The 26,049-nt window shown below is 34.0% G+C and overlaps 1 protein-coding gene across 1 annotated transcript in view; it reads right to left on the bottom strand.

Annotated features, from left to right (window-relative positions):
* Positions 1-10,678: 10,678 nt before the first annotated feature.
* The window catches only part of LOC106640587 (protein turtle), a 285,202-nt gene continuing 269,831 nt past the window's right edge, over positions 10,679-26,049 (bottom strand). Inside the window, exons 16-20 of the mRNA XM_089594743.1 lie at positions 22,192-22,233; positions 21,935-22,120; positions 21,053-21,280; positions 20,728-20,821; positions 10,679-12,756 (exon numbers count right to left, since the gene is read on the bottom strand). Coding sequence (XP_089450869.1) covers positions 11,361-12,756; positions 20,728-20,821; positions 21,053-21,280; positions 21,935-22,120; positions 22,192-22,233 — 1,946 coding nt within the window. The 3' untranslated portion in view covers positions 10,679-11,360. The remainder of the gene's footprint in view (positions 12,757-20,727; positions 20,822-21,052; positions 21,281-21,934; positions 22,121-22,191; positions 22,234-26,049) is intronic.

Below are 26,049 nucleotides of genomic sequence, written 5' to 3'. Positions count from 1 at the left end.
TAAAAAATCTATGGTGATAAAAAAAAAAGAAAATCACCAGTAATAGTAACACTGACACGATCGCCGCGTGCTAATCACAACTGCCATCGCAGGTGAACCAAGAACAGTCGACCAAATAAAAAAAAAACCACCTGTGGTTTATATGGATCAACTGAAAGCTCCTTCGCTCGTATTTACACTCTTTTCGTCGTGCTTCACTCTACAGTTGATTTCACCACAGATTATTATATACCGATTTAAAAAATAAAAAATAAAATAAAAATCCTGCACTTTTGGCGCTACTGTGTCTTTATAATGTCGCACCAAAGGACATTACACGAAGTACATAAAGTAGGAAGTCGTTACAGCCACGTTTATGAAAATCGCGAGCGGCAAAAGGAGAAGTCGGTCCCAGTAGCGTCGTCGACAGAGATGACCGAGCAATTGCGCTCGTTTCTCTCCTCTGGATGCGGTGGTGCAGAGCACACACATACACACATGGATATAGAAACGCATACGCGGTCGCGCTCTCTCGATCCAACGCGCGCGAGTGTAAGAAGAAGTTGTCGTGTGTACGTACACCTATGACCGCAGCCACCACCACCACCACCGATATACAGTCATCATAATCACCATTATCATCGCCATGATCATCATAATCACCGTAGCAAGCAGAGACTGGGTTTTGGGTTCTCGGACGTCGTAGTGCCGTGGGTGTCGTCATACCGGGGAATCGCAATTCTGTCAGTTTAGTGGGCTCGTTCTAGCTCTACCTATACATAAATCGCAGGCACTGCCGGTCCTGCCTGCAGGGATAGTGACACGCGCATACCACCGCCGGTCCGACCATCATCGTTATTATCATGGAATCACTGCGAGAGCCATCACTTTGTTCCTTATAAAAAGCTCCGCCGGACGAACGGAAAGGAGGGCTCCTTACGTTGGTCCAAGCTCACCTCGGAGTGCACGGCACTTTTTCCTTTGTGCTCTGCTTCGTTTGCATGCCTAATATACTCGCTCGCGGATATTCAAGGCTGCCCCCGAGCGCTGTGTCGGCGACGCGGCGGCAGCTGCACGTCGTCCCCGAACGTGTAATTGGATTATTGTTACGGACGGGTAATTTCGTTCGAGTTTCTCTCGCTGAGCCCGTAATTGTTGCAAATGCGGCAAAAATGTGCGGATTCTTTCTTTCGAGCGACGAGTGCGTGTATGCGCGCATGCGAGCTTGCTAGGGGCGCTAATGCATTTTTTCTGAACTTGAGTACGCCAATTGAGTCACTTGAGACCGCCAATGTGTGAGACGGAGAGAGAGAAAGGCTTTCTCTTTCCATCGTCCAAAGATCTTACGTGGTTGGGGGGAGAAAAAATTCACTGTCAAGCTGCTTTTTTGATTACAAATCTTCTTACGTCACGCCCGATGTATTTTCATACGAATTTCGTATGTGCTGTGAAGCTTTATCGAAGATTTAATTTTATCTTTTAAAAATATATCACTGAGGGTCTTTATTTGTGATTGAATATTCATAATCATCAGTAAATAATCGTACCCTTTCTAATTGAGAACGTGATGTGTGATTTCGTTAGATTGTTGTTTTATTTATTGCTTTTTCTAAACTCAATGCTTTTATTTTTGCACTATTTTTATTTCTGATCCAAGACTTTGGACTTAGGACTTCTAGAACACGTATTCTGAATCTTTGTATTCTTTTGCAATAAAAGTATATAATTCGTTATCTTTGTTGCTTTTCTTTATTCACTTCACTTTATTTTTCTTTTCACCTCTTTAATATATTACGCATTTTTTATCTGTAGTTTTTTATCCTTTGTTATTTCTGCTCGAGCTTTTTTTTTTGTTTATTTTTTATTCAATTGTATTATAAAATATGTCAATGTTTCTTTTTCCTGATACAGGTAACTTACTTTATGTCTATGTCTGTATAACATTGAGTTTTCATGAATAAAACAAAAAGAAACAGAACATACTAAGAAATTAAGATAAAAGAAAGTTACATGTAGCTGAACAGAAGAAAAAAAGAGTCAAAAGTTAATAAAAACAGTTAAAAAAAAAAAAAAAAAAAAATGTAAGAAAACCACTCATTTGTTCAATAAAAAGATAAAGATGTCGATCATTAGATTTAGCCGTAAAGGTATTTAAAAAAAAAAATTATAATTATAAAATTACATAAACTGATACGTAATATAACGGATTAAATAAAAATGTAAGAGGAAGAGAAAAAGAAAACGTGAAACATTTAACTGGAGTCTAAAAATCAAATAGTTTGACTACAGATCAAGATATATTATATGAATCGATTAAATCAATAATGGATGTTTATAAAAATACAGCAGAAGTCAAAAGATGAAAGGCATGTAAAAAGATTTGTTAAAAAAATTATTTTAATAATTAATTACTTATTTCTATCTTAGTGTTTGAATTAATAGATTTCTAGAAAAAATAAAAAAAGTACAAAAATAATAACACTTGTGTATTATGTACGTTTGCGAAGTCGAAAGTATCGTGGAGAGATTATTAAGTATAAAATATAAGTTTGATCAATAAAACTAGTGTATTTAAATATATAATTTTACTTAGAGATCCCAGTAAGTCAGAATTTTGCGTTATTCCTAATTTTTCGCCAATTGATGACATTTTTCTTTGATGTCTACGTTATTTCTTAAATCTGTAGACTTTAATACATGTTTTTTACATTTCTCATTTCGAAGGTTTTCTATTCTCTTTGTATCTGAAGCTGTGCAAACAATTTTGAGTTAAAATTTTGTGTCTTTTTTTCTTATTTACTTGTGTTTCTATTTTTAGTTTCTCTTACTTTTTTTTTTACATATTGTACTTTATTACTGTTGTTTAATTAATTTTTTTTTTTCAACTTAGCAATATCGGTCCTCTAGAGTCGATTTCAGCCAAATTTCTGTATTTCTATTTTCTATGATTATTTCTACAACTATTTGTGTCTTTTTTCTTCTCAACTACTATTTCTAAGTCTTTACGTTTTTCAGTCTCCCTCCTTTCATGTTTTGATCTCTCTCTGTCCTTCCATGATTATGTGTTAGGGCTCGACCACAGTGTTTGTATCTCGGTGTAACTTACCTTATATCTACGTCTTTGCGTAATATTGTTCATAATATTAAATTTGCTTTTGACTATCGCTTCTACCTTAATGTGGACGTTAGTCATTCGAATTTTGTGTATCCACCACTATTTTCAAAAAAAAAAAATTTTTGTGTTTTTTTTTCATGCTCGACGTTTGTTTCTTTATTAGTCAACCTTTACATTTGTAATTGTTATTCTATTTTTAATAATTGGTCATAACTAACTTGACTGAGCCCCTCAGTTTAAGTCGAAATATTCTTCCTTCATCCTAATCATCGTCTTGATATTTTTATCACTTTACCTTTTACTTTTTAAAAATTTATTAAATGAAAATAAAATATTTGTATTTGAATTTATTTGCAAACAGCTACGGACATTTGAAAACACCCTATTAACTACCTGATACTACTTATCATTATGGATTTAACTTGATAAGAATCTTCTCTTGTAAAAAAATGTTATAGAATAAAAAGAATTCTCAACCAGCTTCGGCTATAGCTTCACTCGTTAACAAGTGTCAAAAGTAGCTACGTCCAAGCAGTACAATGTCTCTTTCATAATTATTTTTAAATCATCGCTATATTTTCATTAGCCGATAGAGGCCCTTTTCTTTCTTGTCTTTAGACTCAGCGTTATTGTGTACGTGAGTTTTGTTAAGTGAAATAATTGTTAAAGATAATATTACTTCCTTAAAATCTTTATACTCAAGCAAATTGTTTTGTGTAATTTAATTTTTATTTTTATACAAAAATTAAATGATTTTCTGTTTAAATATACCTCAAAATAGACCGCATTTTGACAGTCACCGCATAACTGTTTTCAATTCTTTTGAAATACTAATCGTACTTAATGAAAAATTATTCGATCACAAAGTTTTTTTGCGCATTAATTCAATACTATCAGATTATTTTGTTGGCCTCATGAGCATGACTGTATTTAAATAAAATACTGTTATTTATAATTCAGTACTATGTGGTTATAAGTATTTTGTCTTTCTTGGTAATATGTACTTCAATTATCATGCTTAGTTAATATTTAATAATTGTATTGAAATTAACAATTTAATGAGTGAGAGGTGAAAATATTTTTAAGATTATGGATAAAAATCTTTAATTTTTGTTGTGAGCTTGCAGTCTTGTAATTTAAAAATTATTATAATTTTACCGATTATCATATTAAAGTACATTATAAACTAAAATTACACTAAATACTTCAACTTTTTTCAGAAGGATTAAAAATTAAAAAAGAAAAATCTCTCACTTTATTTCTCCAATACCATCGATAAATATAAATTTCCACAAAAAACAGAACGCATAAGCTGAAGAAACATTCTGACCATTTGGACACTGTCCGGAGGGTCGGGCATCAATGATCAGCCACATTACGTCAGTTCCGTCCCATGACGCTCCACCAGAACATGCAGACGACTCACAACCTTGCCACATCGCTGCTGGACAATGGGAGCTCGGATTCTCTTTCCCTTGCTCTCGTTGCTTTCAATTTGCGTGCGTGATGGCTTTTTCTTTCATCTTTACGTAATCAACAGCAGAGCTTGTATCCTTCGATACGACGTATTTGGGAAAAACAGTAGAACCCGTCCCTTCGCGTGTCCCTCATGAGAGAGAAACAGGAAAAAGGAGCGGCCGCTCGATGCATCTAGAATTATTGCTTTGACTTCGATCTGGATTGTGGTGCGGAAGCTTTGTTAAGTACATACTTTCACTGGTTTTCATAATTAGGAGGAATTTCGACGCAACGTTACTCACACGTGCTTTTTTTTTTTTTTTTAAGTAAGTTGATTTGAAACGCGAGTACCTAGCCGAATCACCTAAGAGATTCATAGAGCGCACTCGAGTTTCGAACAACGCCGGCGCTCTACTCTAGTTTTAACTAACTGACACTCGCTTGGGACGAGCAAAATCAGGGAAATTGTCGCAATTTGCATTAATTACCGTTTCAGACGCCTTGCGCAAATAGTTTGGAATTTCGTGAATCCAGAAATTCACCTCTTTTAACGCGGTATGATGTATCGTTCAATTGTTTTTTCAGGCTTTTGATTTTACGAGAATTTCAATTTTTTGTGCTATCGATACACAATTTTTCTCGCTCCTGATGCTGCAAATCTACTTTAGTCCATGGATAAAAGTAATCATTTGATACTTACGTAAAAATTATTTTTCAAAAGGCTACTTTTACAGCTTTCTTACTTTACTTTTCATCTTGCTAGGATCACAAGGCTTATTTCCATCTTGGTATATGTTACTGATTAAGTTGTACCATGAAAACTACTTTTACTTATTTTACGCACAATGAAAACCTTAGAGGTTTAAAAAGAAAATGTTTTTAAAGAATTTATTTTTTCATTACTGATGCAATGATATAGCAAAAAGCTGGATGATATTTTAAATCTCTCCATACTATATTGAGACTATTTAAGGTGTATTTTGCTTATAAAATATAAGTGACTGTAGTTTTACTGTAATTATTATCTGCTTATTGCGACAAGAGGAGATTTTTTGTCAGTTTGTTACTTTGTTTGATAATTAAATTACATTGCTAGCTATACAAACTTTGGTTTCATAAAAAAAAAAAAAATGATAAAAAAAAAAATTAGAAAAATGAATAAAAAGTGTTTAGCTAATCAACTGAACACTTTTTTCACATTTTCATTGATTCACATTTTTGTCAAATATTCATCAAATTCACTGTGCTTGCATTTATTTTAGACTATAGACAACATCAGTTCGTGAAATGCATAACATAGATATGAAGTCTTATGATGTTTTGTTTGTTGTACAGAAATTCTATAATACTATAATAAAATATATAAAATCATGATAGTCACAGAAGATTTTTGGAATTTCACCAAATAATTGATTAGTTTTTCTAAAAATATTTTACTCTAAATTAAATAAAAAAATAAAACTGTATTTGTGCTAAATTATAAGTTAAAAATGTTCTTTTTTTCTTTGTATGGTTGCTTACACGTATCATTGCAAAGAATAAAAATTCTTAAAAAAGCTTATAAAAATTAGGAAGTCAAGGGTATGAGGTAGGAAAAAAACAAATCTTGTTTAAATGGCCGTCCTCCTTATAATTTTATTTAATAATAAATCTTCTACAATTCTTCCTAAGTAAGTACGTCGTGGAGTTCTCGGAGAAGCGAGAAAGCATAGTTGATAATAACGGGGCTTAACGACTTTTCCTCTTTCATTTTCATCCCGAAGAAAAATATACATAATCCGTAGAACGAAATACACGACGATAAAAAAAAAGATCATACAAAGGTACTTAATAGGTGGGATCGCAGTTATGATCATCACACATTCATACGCAAAAAAAAACCAAGTGTGGAGATTTCATGCTTAGATACATGATTGACAGTGCAAAAAGGCTTTGCGCAATGTTTACATGATGATTTATAGGTACTTTAATATATTTACTATATTCGTGATGCGGGTGACTTTTGACCATGTACGTACGTAATATTAAAAAAAAAAAACAGTGTTTCAGCGAGGAAAAAAATTTAATCTGCTTTTATATTTTATTTAAAAAAAAAAGTTCACGTGGAATTAATTTTTTTTTTACATGATTATTTTTATTTATACGTATACCACGATTAAAGTTTCGTGTAATCGATAAAAAACTACAAATAATATTTATAATTATAGTATTATCAATAATAGTAACGATGATCATGATAATAATAAACGCTACGTAAATTAAAAACGAACTAAAATGTAAATTGTACTCAATGGGCAAGATCAGCAATTCTTTTTTTTTTTTTTTTTTTTTTTTTTTTTTTCATTATTTTGCACAACGACGATATTTCTCCTCAACTTCGTACTTTGTTATAACTATGATTTTATAAATCCTTTATACAGTTCGCAACCACGGCAAGTTGATCGGAAAAAATGACGCACTTGGCTCACAAAAAATGTCCTGTAAATTGCTATCTCTGTCACGCAAGATGTTAAGGTAGAATCGCTCTTTTACGTCAAACACGAATTTAACTGTCGGTGTCGCGATGCGTCGTTATTGTATAGTTGCACATACGGTTTCGAGAGGAGGCTTGCACGAGTCGAGCCTTTCCGCGCAAATAGTCTACCGTTACACGTCATATTTTGTAATAATTATCAAAACGTGATAGTTTGTATGTGAGTTTTTTTTTATCGTTAACATCGTGTGGTTTTATTGTAGTTCACTTTTTTTTCGTATATTTTAACTCCTCGTTTTCTTATTTTTCGACTCGCACTTGATACGAACTTGCTAAAGCGATAATTAACGATCGTGGGTAGAAAAATTCTTCCGCAATGTTTATCAAAGGTTTCGAACTACTTATCACACGCGAACTTGTAACATTTGCGATTTATAAAAGCACGCGCTATTAGGTGGAAGCGTCGGTTGCGGCCTGAGAATCTTTTTTTTTTTTTTTTTTTTTTTTTTCAAAAATGGCTCGCTAGCGTGCAACTACCGATGCGTCGTGACACCCACGAAAAATTTTTTCTTTTTTTTTCTTCACTTTTTTTAAAAAAGTTATGAATGATTCTGTCAAAAACTCTTTTACGAGTATTATTAGCGAATTTACTTAGGTGTATATATGTGTGCTTTTTTTTCTGTAAATGTGCGTGATCCAACGAAAAATTTTGCTAATTTTATGTTAAATCGTTTGTGTAAGAAATTTCGTGGAGAAAATTCACAGAGAATTTTATTCATTTGAATTCATTATTAATTATATTTATTGCATTAAAATTTTATTTGCAAAAGTCTTATTTACTTTAAATATATATTTTTTACTTTTTTTAATGATAAATTTTAAGCTTGTGTAACAATAAAGATATATCATTGTGAAGTAGAGAAAACTAGCTGTTGTTTGTACAAACAATAACTCTGATATTTATTTGATTTTAATAATTTTAAATATTAAAACGTAGTAACAGTTTAAATTTGCGTACAAGTAATTCCGCAATAGAACTTTTTTATTCAACAGCTTTAAAAGACAATGTCATGCTATCCGTTTAATGAGAAGTGGCGTATAAAAAACATTAAATGACAATCGAATAGTTTACAAATTCTCGTTTTAAAAGTTTATACTATATAAAAATTTTTTTGTGTATTAGTTTAACTCACATTTAATTTAAGTCACAATATCAAATTTAAAAAAAATGTCAACTGTAGCAGATATGACAGAAACAGTAAGTTAAAAAATGTATGTCAAAAATATTTGCACCTAACATAAAAAAAAATCACATTTAAGAATTAATTATTAAGAACACATGGTTTTAAAAGCTATGGTGTACAGTTCATAAGTATAATTGTACATGCCTTTATTAGCTGTGATAACCTGATAGCGTCAACACTTTAATGAACATTATAATTAAGATTTTGCAAGGATCTTAAAAATTAATTTCTTACACAATCGATTTTACGATCACAAACCCACGTAATGAAATTTCGTGCTGTACAAAAAGACCAATGCGTAAGAGCGTCGAAAAACAGGGTGCCAAAATCAAATCACAGAAAACAAAAGACGAGTGATAAATGTGTGTGCGTCATTTGACGAGAATCGTTCGTCCATAAGACCACACGCAGTCACGATTCAACCACATTAATCGGTCTTTTACCTCCTATTTTTTCTCTCTCATACGCGATATTTAAAATTGTGTGTGTTTTTATTTATAATGCGTCAGCTTTTTTTTTTTATTGTGTGCTTTCAGTATAAGTACGTACAATAATACTTTTGTATATTGTGATCGATAAGTTTTTTTTTTTTCCTCATTCAATGTATATTTATATGTGTATGTATATACCTTTTTGCTCAGTTCACTTTCAACACTCCTTGAAATTTCCGTAGCGAAATGCACATGCGTCGCCTTGAGATCGTTGTATCTAACTATTATATATCTACAATTCTTACTGAATATATATATATATATACGCTTTAATCGCTTTGTCTATTACAAGGTGGAGACGATAACAGAAGTAATTTCTTTTTCCATTTTTCTTTTTCTCTTTTTTTTTCGATTCAAAGTCTGCTAAATGTATCAAGAACTTTGTTCTTTCTTTTCTCTTTCGATCAACCTTTGCTTTTCGAATTTTGTTTTTTTCCCTCCACTTTTCTTTATTTTACATCACAGGCTCTTCCCGTCTTTGGAAAAAAGAGCAGAGAACGAAAATACCAAATGTACATCATGCCCGAGAGATAAAAGCTCGCTCTTTGCTCTTCCTTCGTTGAACCGTGAACCTTTTTTTTTTGTTTCCTCGACGCTTATAATTACACGTTAACCAGAACGAACAACATTCATTTTCACGTTTTTATTATAACATAGTAATCAGTACTTTATCCGTTATCGTTAATAATATCATCATTATTATAATTATAATTATTATAATTATTGTTAATATTATACATTGTAGCAACAGGGCTGAATTCGGGTCACTCGCGACCACTTATATCTTATACATCGTATCCTTTTAAATAACAAAGGTCCACTTTTCCGCACATCAAAATCAGTTCGTCTGATCTCGTCGTCGTCGACACACTCCACTTTGGGTCTTTATGATTTACAATTATCAAATGATTTATCGATTCAATAACTAGAATTACTTTAGAATATTGGTACTCTCTTTGCGTGCCAACGCGTAATTGTTTACTTAAATTTAGTTTTTGAAATTAATGTTTTTACTTCGCTTGCTTTTCGCTCGATTGCTATGTGACACTCGCAAACTTTATCTTTTTTATTCGTTTATTATTATTATTTTTTTTTTCGTTACATTTCTCGCGCACTCAGGCTTCGTTTTACTCTTACTCATACACATAGTAGTGACTTACATTATCTTTGCAGATAATCATGTACCCCGCTCGAGTCACTGGGTGTCTACACCAACAATAATCACACGTCCCTTGTGATCTAAGCGTATAGTTAAACCATGAGTATTAATCACCTTCGTTTAGTAATTGCGTACTGGTACTAATAGTCTATATCGAAGGTTTTTTTTTTTTTTTTTGTTCAGCTTAAATGTAAACGAGAAGTTTGTACTATAAAAAGAAAAGCTAAAATCACACCCCCCAGTGGCTCCTCGAAGAAGACCTTTTTGTCATTTCTTTCGCGAATCTTTTTTTTTTCCTTTCAATAATTTGCACAGCATCGGTGGTGACGATCCACAGCACTACAATTTTTCACTTCGCTCAAGTAGAACTTTATGCATTTACATCCATCGTACTCCATCGTGTTTCTTACCCCCCTCTTTCGCTTTCTTTCGTTAAACATTGCTTAAGAAAAATTATTGTGCCGATAATACGTTGGGTTGCCAGCGAAACCCTATAAACAGGCAGTGCAGTACGAGTGAGTTCTCGAGCAATCTCGAGGCAAGCTTCGGCCTAATATCACGTTTCGAGCCCATTGCTCATCATTTTGTGTACAACATTTTCTTTCTTTCTTTCTTACTTTTTCATCATGCTTGATTGTTAACTTGCCGTTTGTTGTCGTCTCCAGTATGTGTGTATGTATGTGGTTGTGTGTGTGTAAATTTATTCATTTTTTTCTAATATTTCGTTTGAATTTTTTGTTGAATTGATTTTCGTTTTTTTATTTATTTATAGTTCCGCCAAAAGTGGGTGGTTATTTCTTCCTTCGTGAGACTTACAATTATCATTTTTTTTTTGTTAATAAGTAATTAAAAATTACAATAGAGGTTAAAAATGCTTTGCGTTTTTTCGTTTTCTCCCGTATTTTCTTTTTTTCTTATCCTCTGCTGTACTCTAACAAGGTATATGTATCATAGAGCACGTCCTCGTCACGGTGCGGTATCTTTGGAGTATCTTTTTTAAATCAGCCTCGCCCGGTAGGTCACGTGGAGTGTCTTTTTTTTTATACATCTAATTATATAATTTATATCTCTCGTCACACGTGCATGTGCGCGTATATATTATTCATACCACCATACCCGCGAATACGCAAACTCAAGAGAAACGAAAAATTCGTCGCGGTTCTCGCGGACGGACATCATATCCCTACTCATTTTTTTTTTTTTTTTTCGTCTCACGCGTACGCACTTTTTCATCCCCATATCAACGACCACTCCGATATCCAATTATCGTTCAGACCAAGAACAGCCTATACCGGAGTCTCAAGCACACGCACTCACGCGTTCGCAGGTACCGTAAAAAAAATACGCCGAGCGCGTATCTATACCTCTGTCGCACACTCGTATCAGTAAACCAGAACATAATGTGCACAACGATTCGGGTGAAAAATTACGTTCGCGGAGATCAACAGGCACTCTCCAGGTGGGCGCTCTGTCGTCTCCTGGCCTGCCTCTGGCGGAACTGGTGGAACTCGGCCTTCATCGCTTGGACGCGCGCCTCGATATTGTCCCTCGAGTAGCGAGCCGAGGCTGGCTGGTGCTGCTGCGCCGTGTGCACCTGGTGAATCTGGGGCAGCTGCAGGTGGTGCATCTGGTGCACCGGTGGTGGACGCTCCTCCCGCGTGGGCGTCGACGCCGAGGTCGGAGTCGGCGTGCAAGAGACCGGGTCGAACTCGTAGTGCCCGTCCACGCTACCAGCGTCCACGTTCCCCAGACCACAGCCCACGCTGTTCAAACCGTTTTTTATAATCGCCTGGTGATGATGGTGGTGGTGGTGGTGGTGTGGCTGTTGCTGGTCCTCTTGGAGCTCCAGCCAGCGCCCCACCGAGAGGGGAGGCAGAGGGGGCGGCCGGTACGGTGGAGGCCGCCACTCGGCGACGGTGCTGCCACTGCGAGAGCTTTGGTTCTGCTGCGAGGTGTTCTTGCTGCCGAAGCCGGAGCTACTGGAGCGGCTCTCGGGCGAGGTCTCGAGGTCCGGCGAGGCGGCCAACTCGGGTGCCGATCTGGCGTGGCGCGCGTGCCGGGGTGGTAATCGGGCGCGAGGCCGGCCGGCCGGCTGCGGTGGCGACGAGGTGGCGAGCGGCTGAACCGGCACGAACCTCTGGTGCGACTCGGCGTGTATTGCCTTGAGCGACGGTAACTCCTGGCTGTAGCGCTGGTGGACGCTGCGCAGCTGCAAGTAACTCGGTGGGGTCGGGAAGCCGGAGCCCGCACTGCGCTCGGCCGATGACGAGTTGGCCGGCCGCACGGAGCTCAGATCGCTCAGGTAGACGGTAGGTGAGGCCCACGGTGCCGACTGAGGCCCGCTGGGTGAGCTGGCGAGAAAACGCGGCGAGGTGGCGATGGTGCAGTGATCGGGCCCCACATTGGGTCCCAACATGGCGGGGCAGTTGGTCGAGTTGATCTGATGATGGTGATGCGTGGCTATAGTGGCAGCAGTGGCGCTTGGCGTGGCAGCGATGGGTAACGAAGCCGGGCCGCAGTTGGTAGCACCGATGGAGAAGCCACTGCCTTCGGAGCGCAGGCTAAGCTGGCTGGTGCCCACGAGAGGCCGCCGCCATGAGGACTTGAGGCGCTGATGGTGGTGGTTCTGCTTCGGTAGGAAGCCGCCGTCGTCGCTACTCGAGGCGTCGAGGATGCTGTTGTCGGCAGAGGACATGACCGAGTCGGCGATGACGAAGCGGCCATCTGCAGCGCGAGAGATCTTGCCGAGTGGTCGACAGCGACGGGCGAATTCTGGCGTTGTTGGGTTGATGATCTCGCGCAGGAGGCTCAGACCTGGTATTCGGCTTTTTCTAGATCTAGATGCGGGAACATAAACAAACGGAGCGTTAGCTGTATTCGAGTGATGGAGGTTAAAGACAGCTAGGAAGAAAGTTAATGGCTCCGTATGAAAAATTACCGAGAGTAAAACAAATGCATTTAAAGTTTTAATCCAATTTTCAACTAATTTTATGATTTGGAAGAATTTTAATAGTTTAGATTCTTAAAAAACATCAGGATGACAAATGAACATACGATTGATCTCAAAAAATAAACGAATTGATACAGTAGTATACATGTTTGAAGTAATAAAATTATTTCACTAAACAAAACCTTATTATGTAAACTGCATATTATAACACAAATGATTGTATGATTTAAAAGTCTCTTGAGCTTAACGAACAAAGAAAAATAATTAGTTAGCTTATAAATTAATGGGTCCATGAACTTTCTTATCAATGTTTTTACCATTTTTACGTGCAACACTTATTTGTTACGTACACAAAACATCTATACATATATCATTATTGAAAAAGAAATAAATTATAACACTTGTACATATAAATAGAAGAATAAGCTATTCGCTTTAAAATTAATTCAAGCATTAAAAGAGACATGCACATGCTCATTCTGGTGCGAAATACACATTTATAAAAGAGGGCGTGACGAATATCTTGCCGGGTGCGTGAAGTGGAAGTAAATATGGATTTTCTTTTCTCCGGGAGAAAAATATTCCATACAATGTATTCATTTCCATGACCACATGTTTTTTTCAAGTTCAAAACAAACAAAATGTTTTTCTTTTTTTTGAATCGTCAATTAAGTCATTCCATTTATTTAATTATCAAAAATAGAGCAATCGTGATATAGTCTTAGGCGCTCCGAGTATCGTCACCTTTTGTCCTCCTTCGAGTCCGGCACCAAGGTAAGATGGGGGAGAAATAACGTTTTACAACGATTACATTCACAGACACAAAATAATGGAGGCTATATTCATTTATAAGTATGTAATGCAAAATGTATATTTATAGATTAGGCGGTACATTTAAGGAGCAAATAGATATTGAGTATTAAATTTCATAGATTCCACAGTGTAAGCAGAAGCTTGCATTTTCAGAATTAAATGTTATGTAAAAAGATTCAATATGGAATACGAGTCGTTTTTTACACTCCCTTTCGAGTTTGGTCAAAATTTTTACATATTTCTCAACTATTTGGTTTTTGTATATTTTTTCAGGTAGAGTTATTTGTGTTTCTTACATAGTTGATTTTTTTTTAGTGCATTTAATAATACAGTTGGAGAAATGGGCTTTCAGCACTTGTACAAAATACCGCACGCAAAATAGAAGTTTTTCTTTGCATACAGGGTGTTCCGAAAACGTTTCAGGAAAACCATATCACAAGATTGAGCTCATCAAGGTCAATAAAAAAGGTATTTTTCAAATCTAAATACAATACATGTTTTCTAGGATATTTTCAATTTAAAATTCATAAAGATTTGAAAAACCCTTAAAAAATTCTTCTAAAGAGCTCTCAGCTTCCAAAAATTTTTATTTTTCAATTGAAAAAATTCTAGGAAGTAAGTAAAATTTATCAAAGAGTTGTTTTTGTTTGTCTTGATGTACTTGGTCTCGTGATAAGTCTTTCTATAACATTTTAAAAATATTGTACACTATATTTAACTCTTGTAATCTTGAAAGACAGATGTAGCTTGTGATTTTTAATTATAAAGTGCTCGTTTTGAAACATGCCCGGTGATGTGATTGTGAAATATACACGTGGAAAGATCCGAAAGCTCATTCCTCGATTTGTACGAAAGAGTTCACATTGATCTAAACAATAAAGTGAGCAGTGTTTAAATATGTACATTAATACATAAGTGTACAAGAAGTGGACGACAGCAGTACTGTTTTTTGTGTAGCCTAAAGAAATTGCAAATAATCTTCAGGAGAGAAAAAATGTTGGCACCTACTTTTGGCTGTTTTACTGTTCTGTATATTTATATGATTCTTGTTCGAGTACTAAGAAACTGAAAATAATCAAAAAGTTTTCAAATCAAAATGCTGTGATTCTTACAAAATACAAATGGTTTGATTTAAATGAAGTATGTAAATGTAATATCTTTTTCTATTATTCAATATTAAAATAAACTGCACAGCTATATTTATAATAAATAAACTAGATGACGACAAATTTTAACGAATGAAAATTTTCTACAGATAAAAGCACCAACGCAATTATTACATAAAATTATTCGTTTGCATTAAATCTAGTAGTAAGGAAAAAAAAGCTTTGAAAAAAACTATGGACCCTTGAAAAATCTTCAAAAAAACTAGTTACTTGTTTTACACGATGAAGTAACTTGGTACTCTTCCAGTGATGATAACACATTTATCTTTCTATTCATCTAAAAGGTTGTTTCAAAACGTGTCACAATTGTGGTCTTTATTGAAATTGAAAAATATTTCAGCAGAAAGGTATATATATTATAGGTGTATGGAGGAGGGTGAAATAATTTAATGAGAATATCAAGCGATTCGTATATTAGTTGATAATTTATTAATCAGCTGTAATCAAGTATTTGTTAAAAACATGCACACACAGTCAGTTAATTTACAATAGTTGCTTTAGTCATGTTTAAAGAGAACTTTGTTAATTATTTACTTATTTGTATGTAATATTAGGGTTTTATTTTACAGAATGCAAAACATTCCGAAAGACATCAGTCGATTGAAAATAGGAGATACCTTCTAATACTAATGACTGAGGAACAAGAGCGACAAGTAAAAACATGAGATTAAGCCATGTAGTGTTTACATAAAAAAAGGAAAAAAAAAAAAAAAAGAAAACCATAAGATTAATAACGAGACAGGCAATAACACTTAATAAAACAAAAACGAACGATGAATGGATGAGCGATCAAAAAATAAGTCACAAATAAAAAATCAATGTACGGATAGTCTGGTGTTCAGTAATGAGCGGTAACGCCGTCGACAATGGCTCTTTCTCCTATATCTATGTACTCCCTAATCCGCCAAGCTTAGGTAATAGGTACTGACTGGATGAGCTAGAGCGTTTGAACAGATATCTCCTACATGGCTGTATTTAGATTCAGTTGCCTTTATTTTCCATCTCTCTTATCTACGTTCTCTTTTTCTCTATTTTTCTTAAGTTTTGGATCAAAAGACTGTGCTTTCCTCTGGTTTCATGACAATCATCCTAAAATAGCAGAAATAATGGCTGACACTCGGTAAATTTGTTGACGTGCTTGACGACAGAGCAGCAGCAGATAATTTACGTGTGCATGTACAGATATACATTATTTTTCTTTTGTTTCGTGTATCTTGATGCTCGTTTATTCACAATAACATGATCTCGGTAACAATACAGTTGCAGTGTAATAAAACGAAGACTAATCTTATCTGGTAATATGCACATAAGCACTCTTAGTCTCTTTTTATCATCTATCTATCGTAGATGGTCACGGTGACTACTAGTGCGTATCCTCATGCGTATAGTGCGTGCGTATGCTTTAGCATGTTTCTTGACTGGCGTCAGCAGCAGCTTCTTCCAAAAATCCTGTCATTTTTCCCGTCATCATCAACTTTTTTCCACATCTCCGATTCGTCCGTATGATAGTTTCGTTTTTTTCTTCCAAATGTATATTCAAAACTTTACAAAAATGAAGAGCAATAACAACAACAACAACAACAAAGATGCTCTCGACTCATACTTGTGACTAATATGGCGATAATCATCTCCATCACGTACATATACATCTTTCTCTGGCCGTTCGTGAGCGGTCTCGTATATATAAGTGTTCGTATGCTATGTTTTTATCTTCGTGTGCAGTTATGTACTATGTATACATATGTATATAGATTTATAGCTCTTTGTCTCTTTTTCTATGGAGTTAGTCACATTATGTATGTATGTATACGACAAAAAGTGTAGAGCCCAAAAGGTGCCTTAGCGTATGTTGGGCTTACTGTTCCGCCTCTCAATGATAAAAACGCTCTCGTAATCTCGATTATTTAACTGAAGCGTGTGATGATCACGATCACGATTCGGTGGGGGTACGAGTGGTGGGGGTACCGGTGCCGGCTGCTCGCCATGCATGCCGCCAATGCACGCCGGTGGCGGGGCCGGCTCCGTCGAGATGGCAGTGCTCGTGGGGTTCGGTAGTTGCATTTGCTGGGGAGGTGGTGGTTGATGAAGAGGTTGTGGTGGTAGTGGTGCTTGTTGCGGATTCAACGGGCTGCAACGGGTCAGCGTCGACACTGACTCGCCACAAGCGTTTAAGTTCGACGACCTAGACACACAACAGGACAAACAAAAGACAGTTCCGTGTTGTATCACTGAAGGCATTCAAACAATTGTGTTAGCTGTTACTTTGTGAAATCTCCATTATCATCCATAAACTACATAAAATTCGCATGGAAGACCGTCTCAGTTTTATTTTCTAATTTTTGAGTTAGAGTCGAAACTAATTGTCAAAAAATTTTTCTACTAATTTCGTTTTACCATCACCAACAAGTCATTAGAAATCAAGAAAACTCTGTTATAAACTTAGTTCTTATTAAAAATTTGGCTTTGTTAAGGTCTTGATTTATGTAATTCGCAGTCTCCCTCTAAAGACTTTTTTTGTTTGATACTAATTACAATTTTATCACAACTAATATTAGTACTATGAAATTATCCTAAATATCATTGGTAGTCATTCTTAGTATTTCACTTTTATAATCATAAGGTCTTTAATATACACTCCATCAATTAACATAGATAAACATGTGTCATTTCAAGATATAGATCAGTTCCACAATTAAAAACAATACATCTTCGATGTGTAAATAACTCGCAAAAGGTTTGTATGAAGCAAATAGTTACCAATATAATTAGTTGAGGATTAGGAATACACTTCGACAAACAATTATGGACGAAAGCTATTAATTTAGTGACGAAAACTTAAATGTTTTAATGGCAAACAAAATGGCTAATAAAAGGACGAATTTTTTATATTGTATTATTTAAAATAATTATAATGTTTTACTTAAAACTAAAAGCTGATTTTTGTCAAATTTTAAACTTTAAAACATCGTTAAAACAGTTTTTTACTACAGCATATAATTTAAAATTGTACCACCAAATTATACAAAACAATTAAACAAAGGTTTCAGAGGGAAAAACATGAATACGTTTTTTCAGAAATCGGTTACAAACAATTCTAATTAAAAATCACAAAGTTTATAAGGGTATTAGAAAAACGGAAAGAACTTAACCTTATAGCTAGTCTTGTCAGACAGTGCATTTCTTTACTTAGACAATAGTTATAAATCATCTTTACAAAAGAAATAACTACTTTGTCTCAATTTAAGTAAGTTCTGTATTCTCTCGTAGTGCAGTTAAGTACTTGTAAAGCTCAAATTAAAAATTTTGTAAACCTTTGACAAAAACCTCTTATTTACAATATTATTGTATTGTAATCCTTTTTATCGTAAAACCTTTTTGTTTTTCCGTAATAACTAAATATTTATTTATAATAGGCTAACAGAAAAAATTCTTAACATACTCAGATATAACACAGTTTTCAAGTTATATTGTTCATTGTATGTTTCGACTCTATGACTCTTATTTCTTATTCAAAAGCATCAAACTGGAATCATCAATATATTATAATAGTTTTAGGTTGTAATACTCCAGCGGTATTTTGACTGCTAAATCCAAATGATAAGTCACGTACATGATACCATCGTTTTGCTTCAAATAACGTTGAAATGAGACTCTTTTTAAGCAGCCTATACTTTTGAAACACAATAATGAATTAATCGAAATAGTACGTTTTTGATAAAGTATTAAATTTTGGTGGGTCCAAAATAATAATCAAATAAATCATTCAGAGTTTCACTGTCTAGAGGAGATCATCCATTTTTTAGAATGTAATAATCTCCTTACATTTGGCACCGTTAAGTTATCTAAAATGAAGTGCACCAAGTAGCGTAATAAAATCTTGTCGTGCATTATTATTCTGGAGAATCAAAATAAATAAAAGTCAATACTTGCTACAGTTAGCTGAGCTACATCACGCTGTAATCTATTTTCCAGTCATAAAGGTACTTAACATACTTTACCAGAATTAGTCAAAACGAAAAACTTTAAGGAAAGCTTTAATTATTTCTGGTGAATTACGATGGACGTCGCGTTAGTTGTATTACCATGTACTGCGCACCATTTCACTTAAGCAGCAATAACCAGCAACCTTATTTGAAGCATTTAAACGATCATGATTTTTTTTAATTTCTTTTATAAAACCTTATTCACTTAGATTTCGCACTCAAAATATATCCTACGAAGTGAACCGTACAGCCCGTTCTGGATATGTAACGTGCGATAAAAAATAACGTGAAGAATAAATCCAAATGACGCGCTATGTTTTTTCTTCTTGTTATCTCCAATGATTGGTCGCGCTTTTAAAAAATCAATCTCTGCAAGTGCAAGCCTCGAGGGTGAAGGAGGGTAGGACAGAAGTGAGAAATGACGTGCAAAGGAATCCTTCGACCTCGGGTGCACGAAAAAACGTCACGACGACAGCGTAAAAACTTCTTAAGATCCAGATATTGTAAATAAAACAGGGTAAGTCTGAAAACAACTTAAAACTATAATGTATGGAAAAGTAATGATTTGTAAAAAAATTATGAGATATTTTTCATGAAACGATAAGGATGATGAGAGTAATGTATCAAATCATAAAATCTATGGTGATTTAATAAAAAGTAACAAGAGAGATAGTCGTACTGGCTCTTAAGAAGATGATAACCAAACGAAAAATGTAACTAAAGACTTATCCCGGTCTGTGAGGAAAGTCACGGTATCTTGTTAGAATAGAAATAAAAATCAATACATAAAATAATTCAGCGTCATCCAGAATAGGCATCACTGCAGTCGTATTGTGGACTTTTGGATGCCGCTCAGAAATTAGAATTTCTCGCTATTTGTACAATGTGCTCTCGAATGTGGTTGAATTTTATGATTTTGTTAAATTTGTGATCTTTTAATACATATACATTTTTTAGAAAATTTGGTGAAGGGTGGCAGTTGAGTCATTGGTCATTAAGTAGTATGACTGATGGAACTTTTGGTAAATAACGTGTCTTTTGAAATATTTCACAGCTCATTTTTCAAATCAAAAGTTTTGGATTACCAATGGTAATATATATATATGTTAAAGTTAATTTTTAGTAATTGATAAAGATATATTTATGTAGTTAAATTTTTATCTAATCGTGGTGAACTTATGAGTTGAGTTGGTTGTGTAAAACGTTTTCGAAAATTTTAATTTTTTTCGTCTGTGTCCAAAATACCTCTGCTGATTCTACTTATCAGTTAAACCTTTTCTAAGTTTGTTACGTAATCTAGTCTAACTTATATAAAATATTGTTGCAAGAAGATCAAAGAATATTTTTCAGGTAGAATTCGTCTTACACACTTGTGGATTTTAACTTTGTGAACGATGATCCATAATTTTAGGTTAATTTAAAATGCCTTTCATCTCCTTTTATCTCAAATTCATTCTTATGTTAATTTTAGTTCTATGTAAAATTTTTTTAATACCATTGAGTAATGTGGTGCTTTTTTTCTAAATGTTAGTTTTAATCCCTACACCTTTAACTATAATCCGTTCTTTCAGCAGAATCGCAATTGCATCATTTATTTATTTAATAACATGGTTCTTTTACATTATGATAACTCAGGCCTATGATCATTTTCAGCAAAATTATTGTATTGTTAAAAAATTTTCTATTGTTTTGAATGTAATAGATTAATTTACATAAAAATCGACAAAAACTTAAAAAAGTTTTGATGTAGGTCTAAGGATAATTGCAACTACGATTCCATGAAAGTGGCTCACAATGGATGCCTGACAAAAAAAGTGAGCATCCACGTGATCTCTTAAATTCTAAATGATTTTTTTTAGCGCAAATAAATGGTTTCAAAATGTATGTGAAACTTACTTTTTTAAAGGCACTGTTCCATGGGGCCCCTGCCCTGCCCCGTTACGAGCGTCCGTAACCCGGCAGGCCACCATATTATACGCTGAAAGCAGTTCTACAATAGTACAAAAACCATGTTAATTTGGGGTCTCACAATCACCATGAATCACACGTAAGTGCAGGGCTGTTAGCTGACGCTTTTACTTTCAGAATCGTTGCTTTTTTTGTTACTCAAACTTATTGTTTCTCTGACAAAAAAGCAAGTACTTTGCAAAGTAGGCGTTTGCTATCATAAATGTTCATAATATCAGACTAAAATAAATTATAAGTAAAGATAATATCTTACCTTTCTCCTGTTTTCGTCGTTTTCGCTTATTGCAGATCTTAACCGCGCATATACTAAGGATAATTGCAACGATGAAGAAGAGTATGCCACCGACGACACCAGCGGTTATGGCCTTGTGCTTGACGCGCGCTGGCACAGGATACTTTATTTGATCGCTTACCCCAGCACTGTCCGTCGAATTGGCGATTACTACGAAATAGTACGTTCTACCGCCGACCAGGTTTTTCACTGTAATTTTTTAATTAAAAGCATAAGTTAATTAAAGTCAGTCTTTGGTGTAAGGCGTTTGTTTGATATCTTCGTTTCAATAAACATTTTCTGAGACTCGAAAACTTGTTATTTCACTTAAAGTTTTTCTTCCAAAATTAAAAGTAAAAGTATAAATGAAGTGTGAATAATTTACGTGACAGTTAAATAAATCTGTCCAACCTTTTTATTTGTGTTATGAGACTTGTAGTGTACTCTTTTCTTTACCAAAACATAAATATTGACGATATCAAGTAATTTGATTGGATACATGACAACCTTATAAGAGAATTTTTAATATTTTTCATCATGAATCATATTTTTTTGGTGTGCTCCATGGATTTGGAGTCTTTTCTTAATCATACAGAAAGTTATCAGGGAAAACATTTTTTCGTCGGAACAGTAGGTAAAAAAAACTTGTTTTAACAAGAAAATGAGTATCTTTGTTTGAAAAATGTCAAAATTTGACAAAAACGAGTCTAAATGGGTATTGTTAAAGAGATATATAAGTGATGTAAATCGAAAGACCTTTCCTTAGATTTACAATTACCCCAATTTCCTTTTCTGTCAATAAATTTAGTTGAATGTTTTTTGTAATTTTTAAATTAGTTGTAATAATAAGAAAAAAAGACTTACTTAAATAACTCGTGTCCTCTGGTCGAATTTGTCCTTTATTCAAAGTTTTCCAGGGTCCGTCAGTTTTGAAGTGAATCGTGTAAAATTTAACGAGGTGGCTTTTTTCGAGTGGAGGCATCCAAGTTATGAGGAAACCATTGCTCACTTCAGCCACGGACACATTTCTCGGTGGTCCTGGTCTTGGTCCTAAAATTACACGCGCACAGGTTAGTGTGTAAATTACGTGTCCAGCTACCTCGGAAATTGCGGATACCTACGATCATCGGAAGTTTTCTCCTTTAGGGGTAATTCTAGCCCACCTGTAAAAATATATTTCTTCATGTTACATTTGCTTAACGAAAAAAAGTCAAATAATTACAAAATAATCATTGCATTAATTTATTTCATTAAGCAAATTATAACGTAAACAAGTACATTTTTACATTTGGGCTAATCATACTTAAGGGCATAGGATACTCATTAAAAAGTTTTATTTGATAATTTTTTGAAAGTTATTAATGTTATTTATCCAAGACAAATACTTTCAAGTATATTTTTATATAATTCTTTGAAATGATAAAGATTTTAACATATGCAAGAATCATTTATTTATTGTTAGACATTTACTTTAGTACTAAATTTTTAGTTAAACACTTCAATTCAGAAAATGCATTGTAGAAGTGTTCTTTAATGTTTTGTGTCAAAAAAAATTTAGTTCAATACAGTTTGTTCATTTAAAAACTGTTGATATCAATTTCACAAAAAAAGTTATAATAATATTGAGTATCCCATATCCCTAAGAAATAAAAGTACCTTAGCTTAAGGTACATTTATTCAAATAAAAAGTAAAACATGCAAGCTATTTCTAAATTTCGGGCAGCATCATAAGCAAATAAGAATGTGGAATGTTAATTATCAAATACATAACATCAACAATTTCTTTCTTTAATATCTAGTGTAAAAATTTTTAATTGAAATATTACCTAGAAAAGTAAGAATAATAAAAAGTATACAATTTTGATTTACAAGTAAAAGTATAGAAATGCATAAAAATCTAAGTTTTTAAATTTTGTTATAAATTTTTTTAACATAATCTTCAATTTTACTGTAAATGTTTGTAAATAAAAGATTATAAACAAATATTATCACATTCATGTACCATTAAAAAAACAAATAACAAGCAATAATTTCATGCATTTTATAAGACTAAACATATAGGTGCAAAGCGATAACAAAAAGATTATTTAATAATGTAAAAGAAAACATCAAGTTTTCTTTACTTTGAATTAAAACTTAATACAAGAACAACGTTTTGGCGAAGATATTTTTGTATTTTTATTGTAATGCAAAGCAAAAATATTTAGGAAACTTGATCTTTTGGATTTAAAAAGTACAGATTTGATGTACAAATTATTAAGAAAAAAATTTTCTTAGAAAGTACATAAAATTTTACATACGATTCTCATTTCCCTGGAAAAAACATTATTTTTTACGCGACATCGTTTACAATTCCTACATATCTCAACCTAACATGGACAAGAAGCGCTCGAGAAATTGAAAAAAAAATATAGAAAAATATATTATGTTACCCTATAACTCGTTTTTCTGACAAAAAATTTTTTTCATAAAATTCAGTGCAATACTACTGCTACAACAAGCTGATATCATTAACTTGAGGACCAAGAATTCCAAGAATACTATAAGGAACAAAATGTCTGTATCTGAGCACATTGCCACACTTTTGTTAGTATGTGTAAATAATTTTGTAAGTGCATGTCTTTTTGAAGGTACACACTTATAGAAAGTATTACTTGTACTCATGAGGATTTTATGCCTTTGAAAATTTTCATTGGCTCTTACAAAGATTTATCTATTTTTGACTGTATTTGTGAACACTTATTTACCAGCGTTTTTATAGTAGCAAAAACTAGTATTAAAAAGCTCAGACAATACTGAACAGAGAAGTACTATGCAAAAGTTTAAGTTATTAACTATTATCAAAGTTATTGAAGTATTTTACATGTTTTTAAAATATTGAAGAAAAATCAAGATACTTTTAGATTCTCAAAATGTTTACAAAACGTTTATTATTTCAAATTTGAGTTTAGAATCATAATTTTTTCTTAAAAACTGAAAAACACTTTTTTTTGTTACAATATTAAATGGATATGACGAATGAGCTAAGAAAATTCTCAAAGTTCTTCATGTGTTTCATTATCACATATGAGGATTGCAACAGATATACATTTATTCAAAATCTCATCATCGAGTAAGTAAATAAATGAATAAGTGCTAATGTATTACGTTATAATTTAATCCAGATTGATTTAATGCCAAAGATTAGACTTAAGTATAAGTAACCCTTTCTGTTAATAAGTGTGTATGCACCTCATTTCATAAGTGAAAGAAAGAAGTTTGAATAAAATACTGGCTTTCACGTATTCTGACTACAAAAATCGATGGTTCATCAGATTGCAAGTCTGATTCTGTTACTTGTGGAATAAGATAATTATTACCGTGAAAATGAATTTCAGGTAAAAAAAAGTGAGGGAGAAAAAAATCGAAAGTCGAGAATAAGATTTTTGAAAAAAGATTGTAAAATGTCTCTTCTTCGCGAACAAATTAATTGCCAAAGACTCGTTGGATCGCAAAAATTAGCTGAAGCACTGTCGTCGTTTCACGTTTAAAATGAACGAGGCTCCGTTGACTCTCCTCCCCGAGTCTTTTTATACCGTACGTACTCTGTTACTTCTTTTTTTTTTAGTAGCTTAGCTCCTATCGCTCATCTCCCTCCATCCCTTTTTCAAAGCTCGTTGACCGGAAGGTTAAGTAGATTAAGTTTATTCCCTGCTCTATTTCCTTTTTTTCCCCTCTCGCACCCCTTTCGCCTCCCTTTCTCTCGCGATACAATCTTTTTTTCCAATACCTGTCCGGTATCGCTTCTATTCGTACTTTTTTTATCATTCGCCCCACGCTGGTTCTTTTTCACGTTTTTCCATGAAAGTATCTCCATACGTGCGTTGTCCGATCTATTTGCATTCTTTAAAGCTTCCTCCTTTTTTCTCTTTTACTCCAGCAAGCCCCACCTCCCAATAAGCCACGCTAAAGATCTTTTCTCATACACGGTTTCTAGTAACTGGTACCGCAATAAAATCCTCTTTAATACCTCTAATGCGGTAATCGAGGAACGCGACTAACCAGATCTTGATGGAGTATCGATGAGTTACAGCTAGTAAATGATAATTAATCCATGAAATGGAACAAATTTATTGCTTTTCACAGACAATAACTATTTTCAAGTGTAAAAAATAGGCATCGGATGAACATGTCAGATTATCATTTTCAGTGTAAGCCTAGAATCGATAGCTATTTTCTTACTTAAATTCACAGATGATTAAATTACTTTATTGAATACACGAAATCGCTCTTTGAATTGAAGCTACCGATGCGAGTAACTTTATCGGATCAAACCAACCTCTACTCAATGTTTCAGATTTCATCGTCGTAGAATCACCAAATACTCTTTGTCTTATAAAAACCCTTGGTGCAGCACAGAGATATGACGAGTAGAGCTATTTTTCTTACAAACATCCGTATTATCCTTTGGAGGGTAAACAGAACGGATTACACGCGACTCGATGGAAAATTGTCAAAACCAGCGCAACACACGGTATAGGTATGGACACAATATGGGGACAAAAAGAAAAAAAATAAAATAAAAGATATTAGAGCCGGGAAAGTGCAGCATACCCCGGAAAAACAGATAGGAAAGAGAATGTCATTGTGTACAAAAGTTAAGCAATGAAGCGTTGAATTTCGCCGGTACGAAAATAAAGGCGGAAATAGAGCGAGTAGTCCGATGGTTTAGTCGATACGATACGTAGAGGATATCGAAGAAATTCCGGCAATGCGAGCTCTCCTTCTCTCAGTTTTTTTTTCCCTATTGAGGTAACTTCCAGAACTTTGCTTTCAGAAGATAAATTCATATTTTTGTCCATGTAATCTGCGATTTTTAATTTTTTTTGCCCGTATAAACGTGTTTGTGTGCGACTGTATTTTGTACTACGTTAAATCTCTTTTGTAAAATGTACTTTTTATTAACTTCATTTAAAAAACGTGATTTCTGATGCTGATGT

Source organism: Copidosoma floridanum, unplaced genomic scaffold (genome assembly GCF_036245765.1).
Source record: "Copidosoma floridanum isolate Cflo_tuat_1 unplaced genomic scaffold, Cflo_Japanese_pri ptg000001l, whole genome shotgun sequence".
NCBI lineage: Eukaryota > Metazoa > Arthropoda > Insecta > Hymenoptera > Encyrtidae > Copidosoma > Copidosoma floridanum.
The sequence above is the reverse complement of the archived record's forward strand: the minus strand, read 5'-3'. Positions and strand labels throughout refer to the sequence as shown.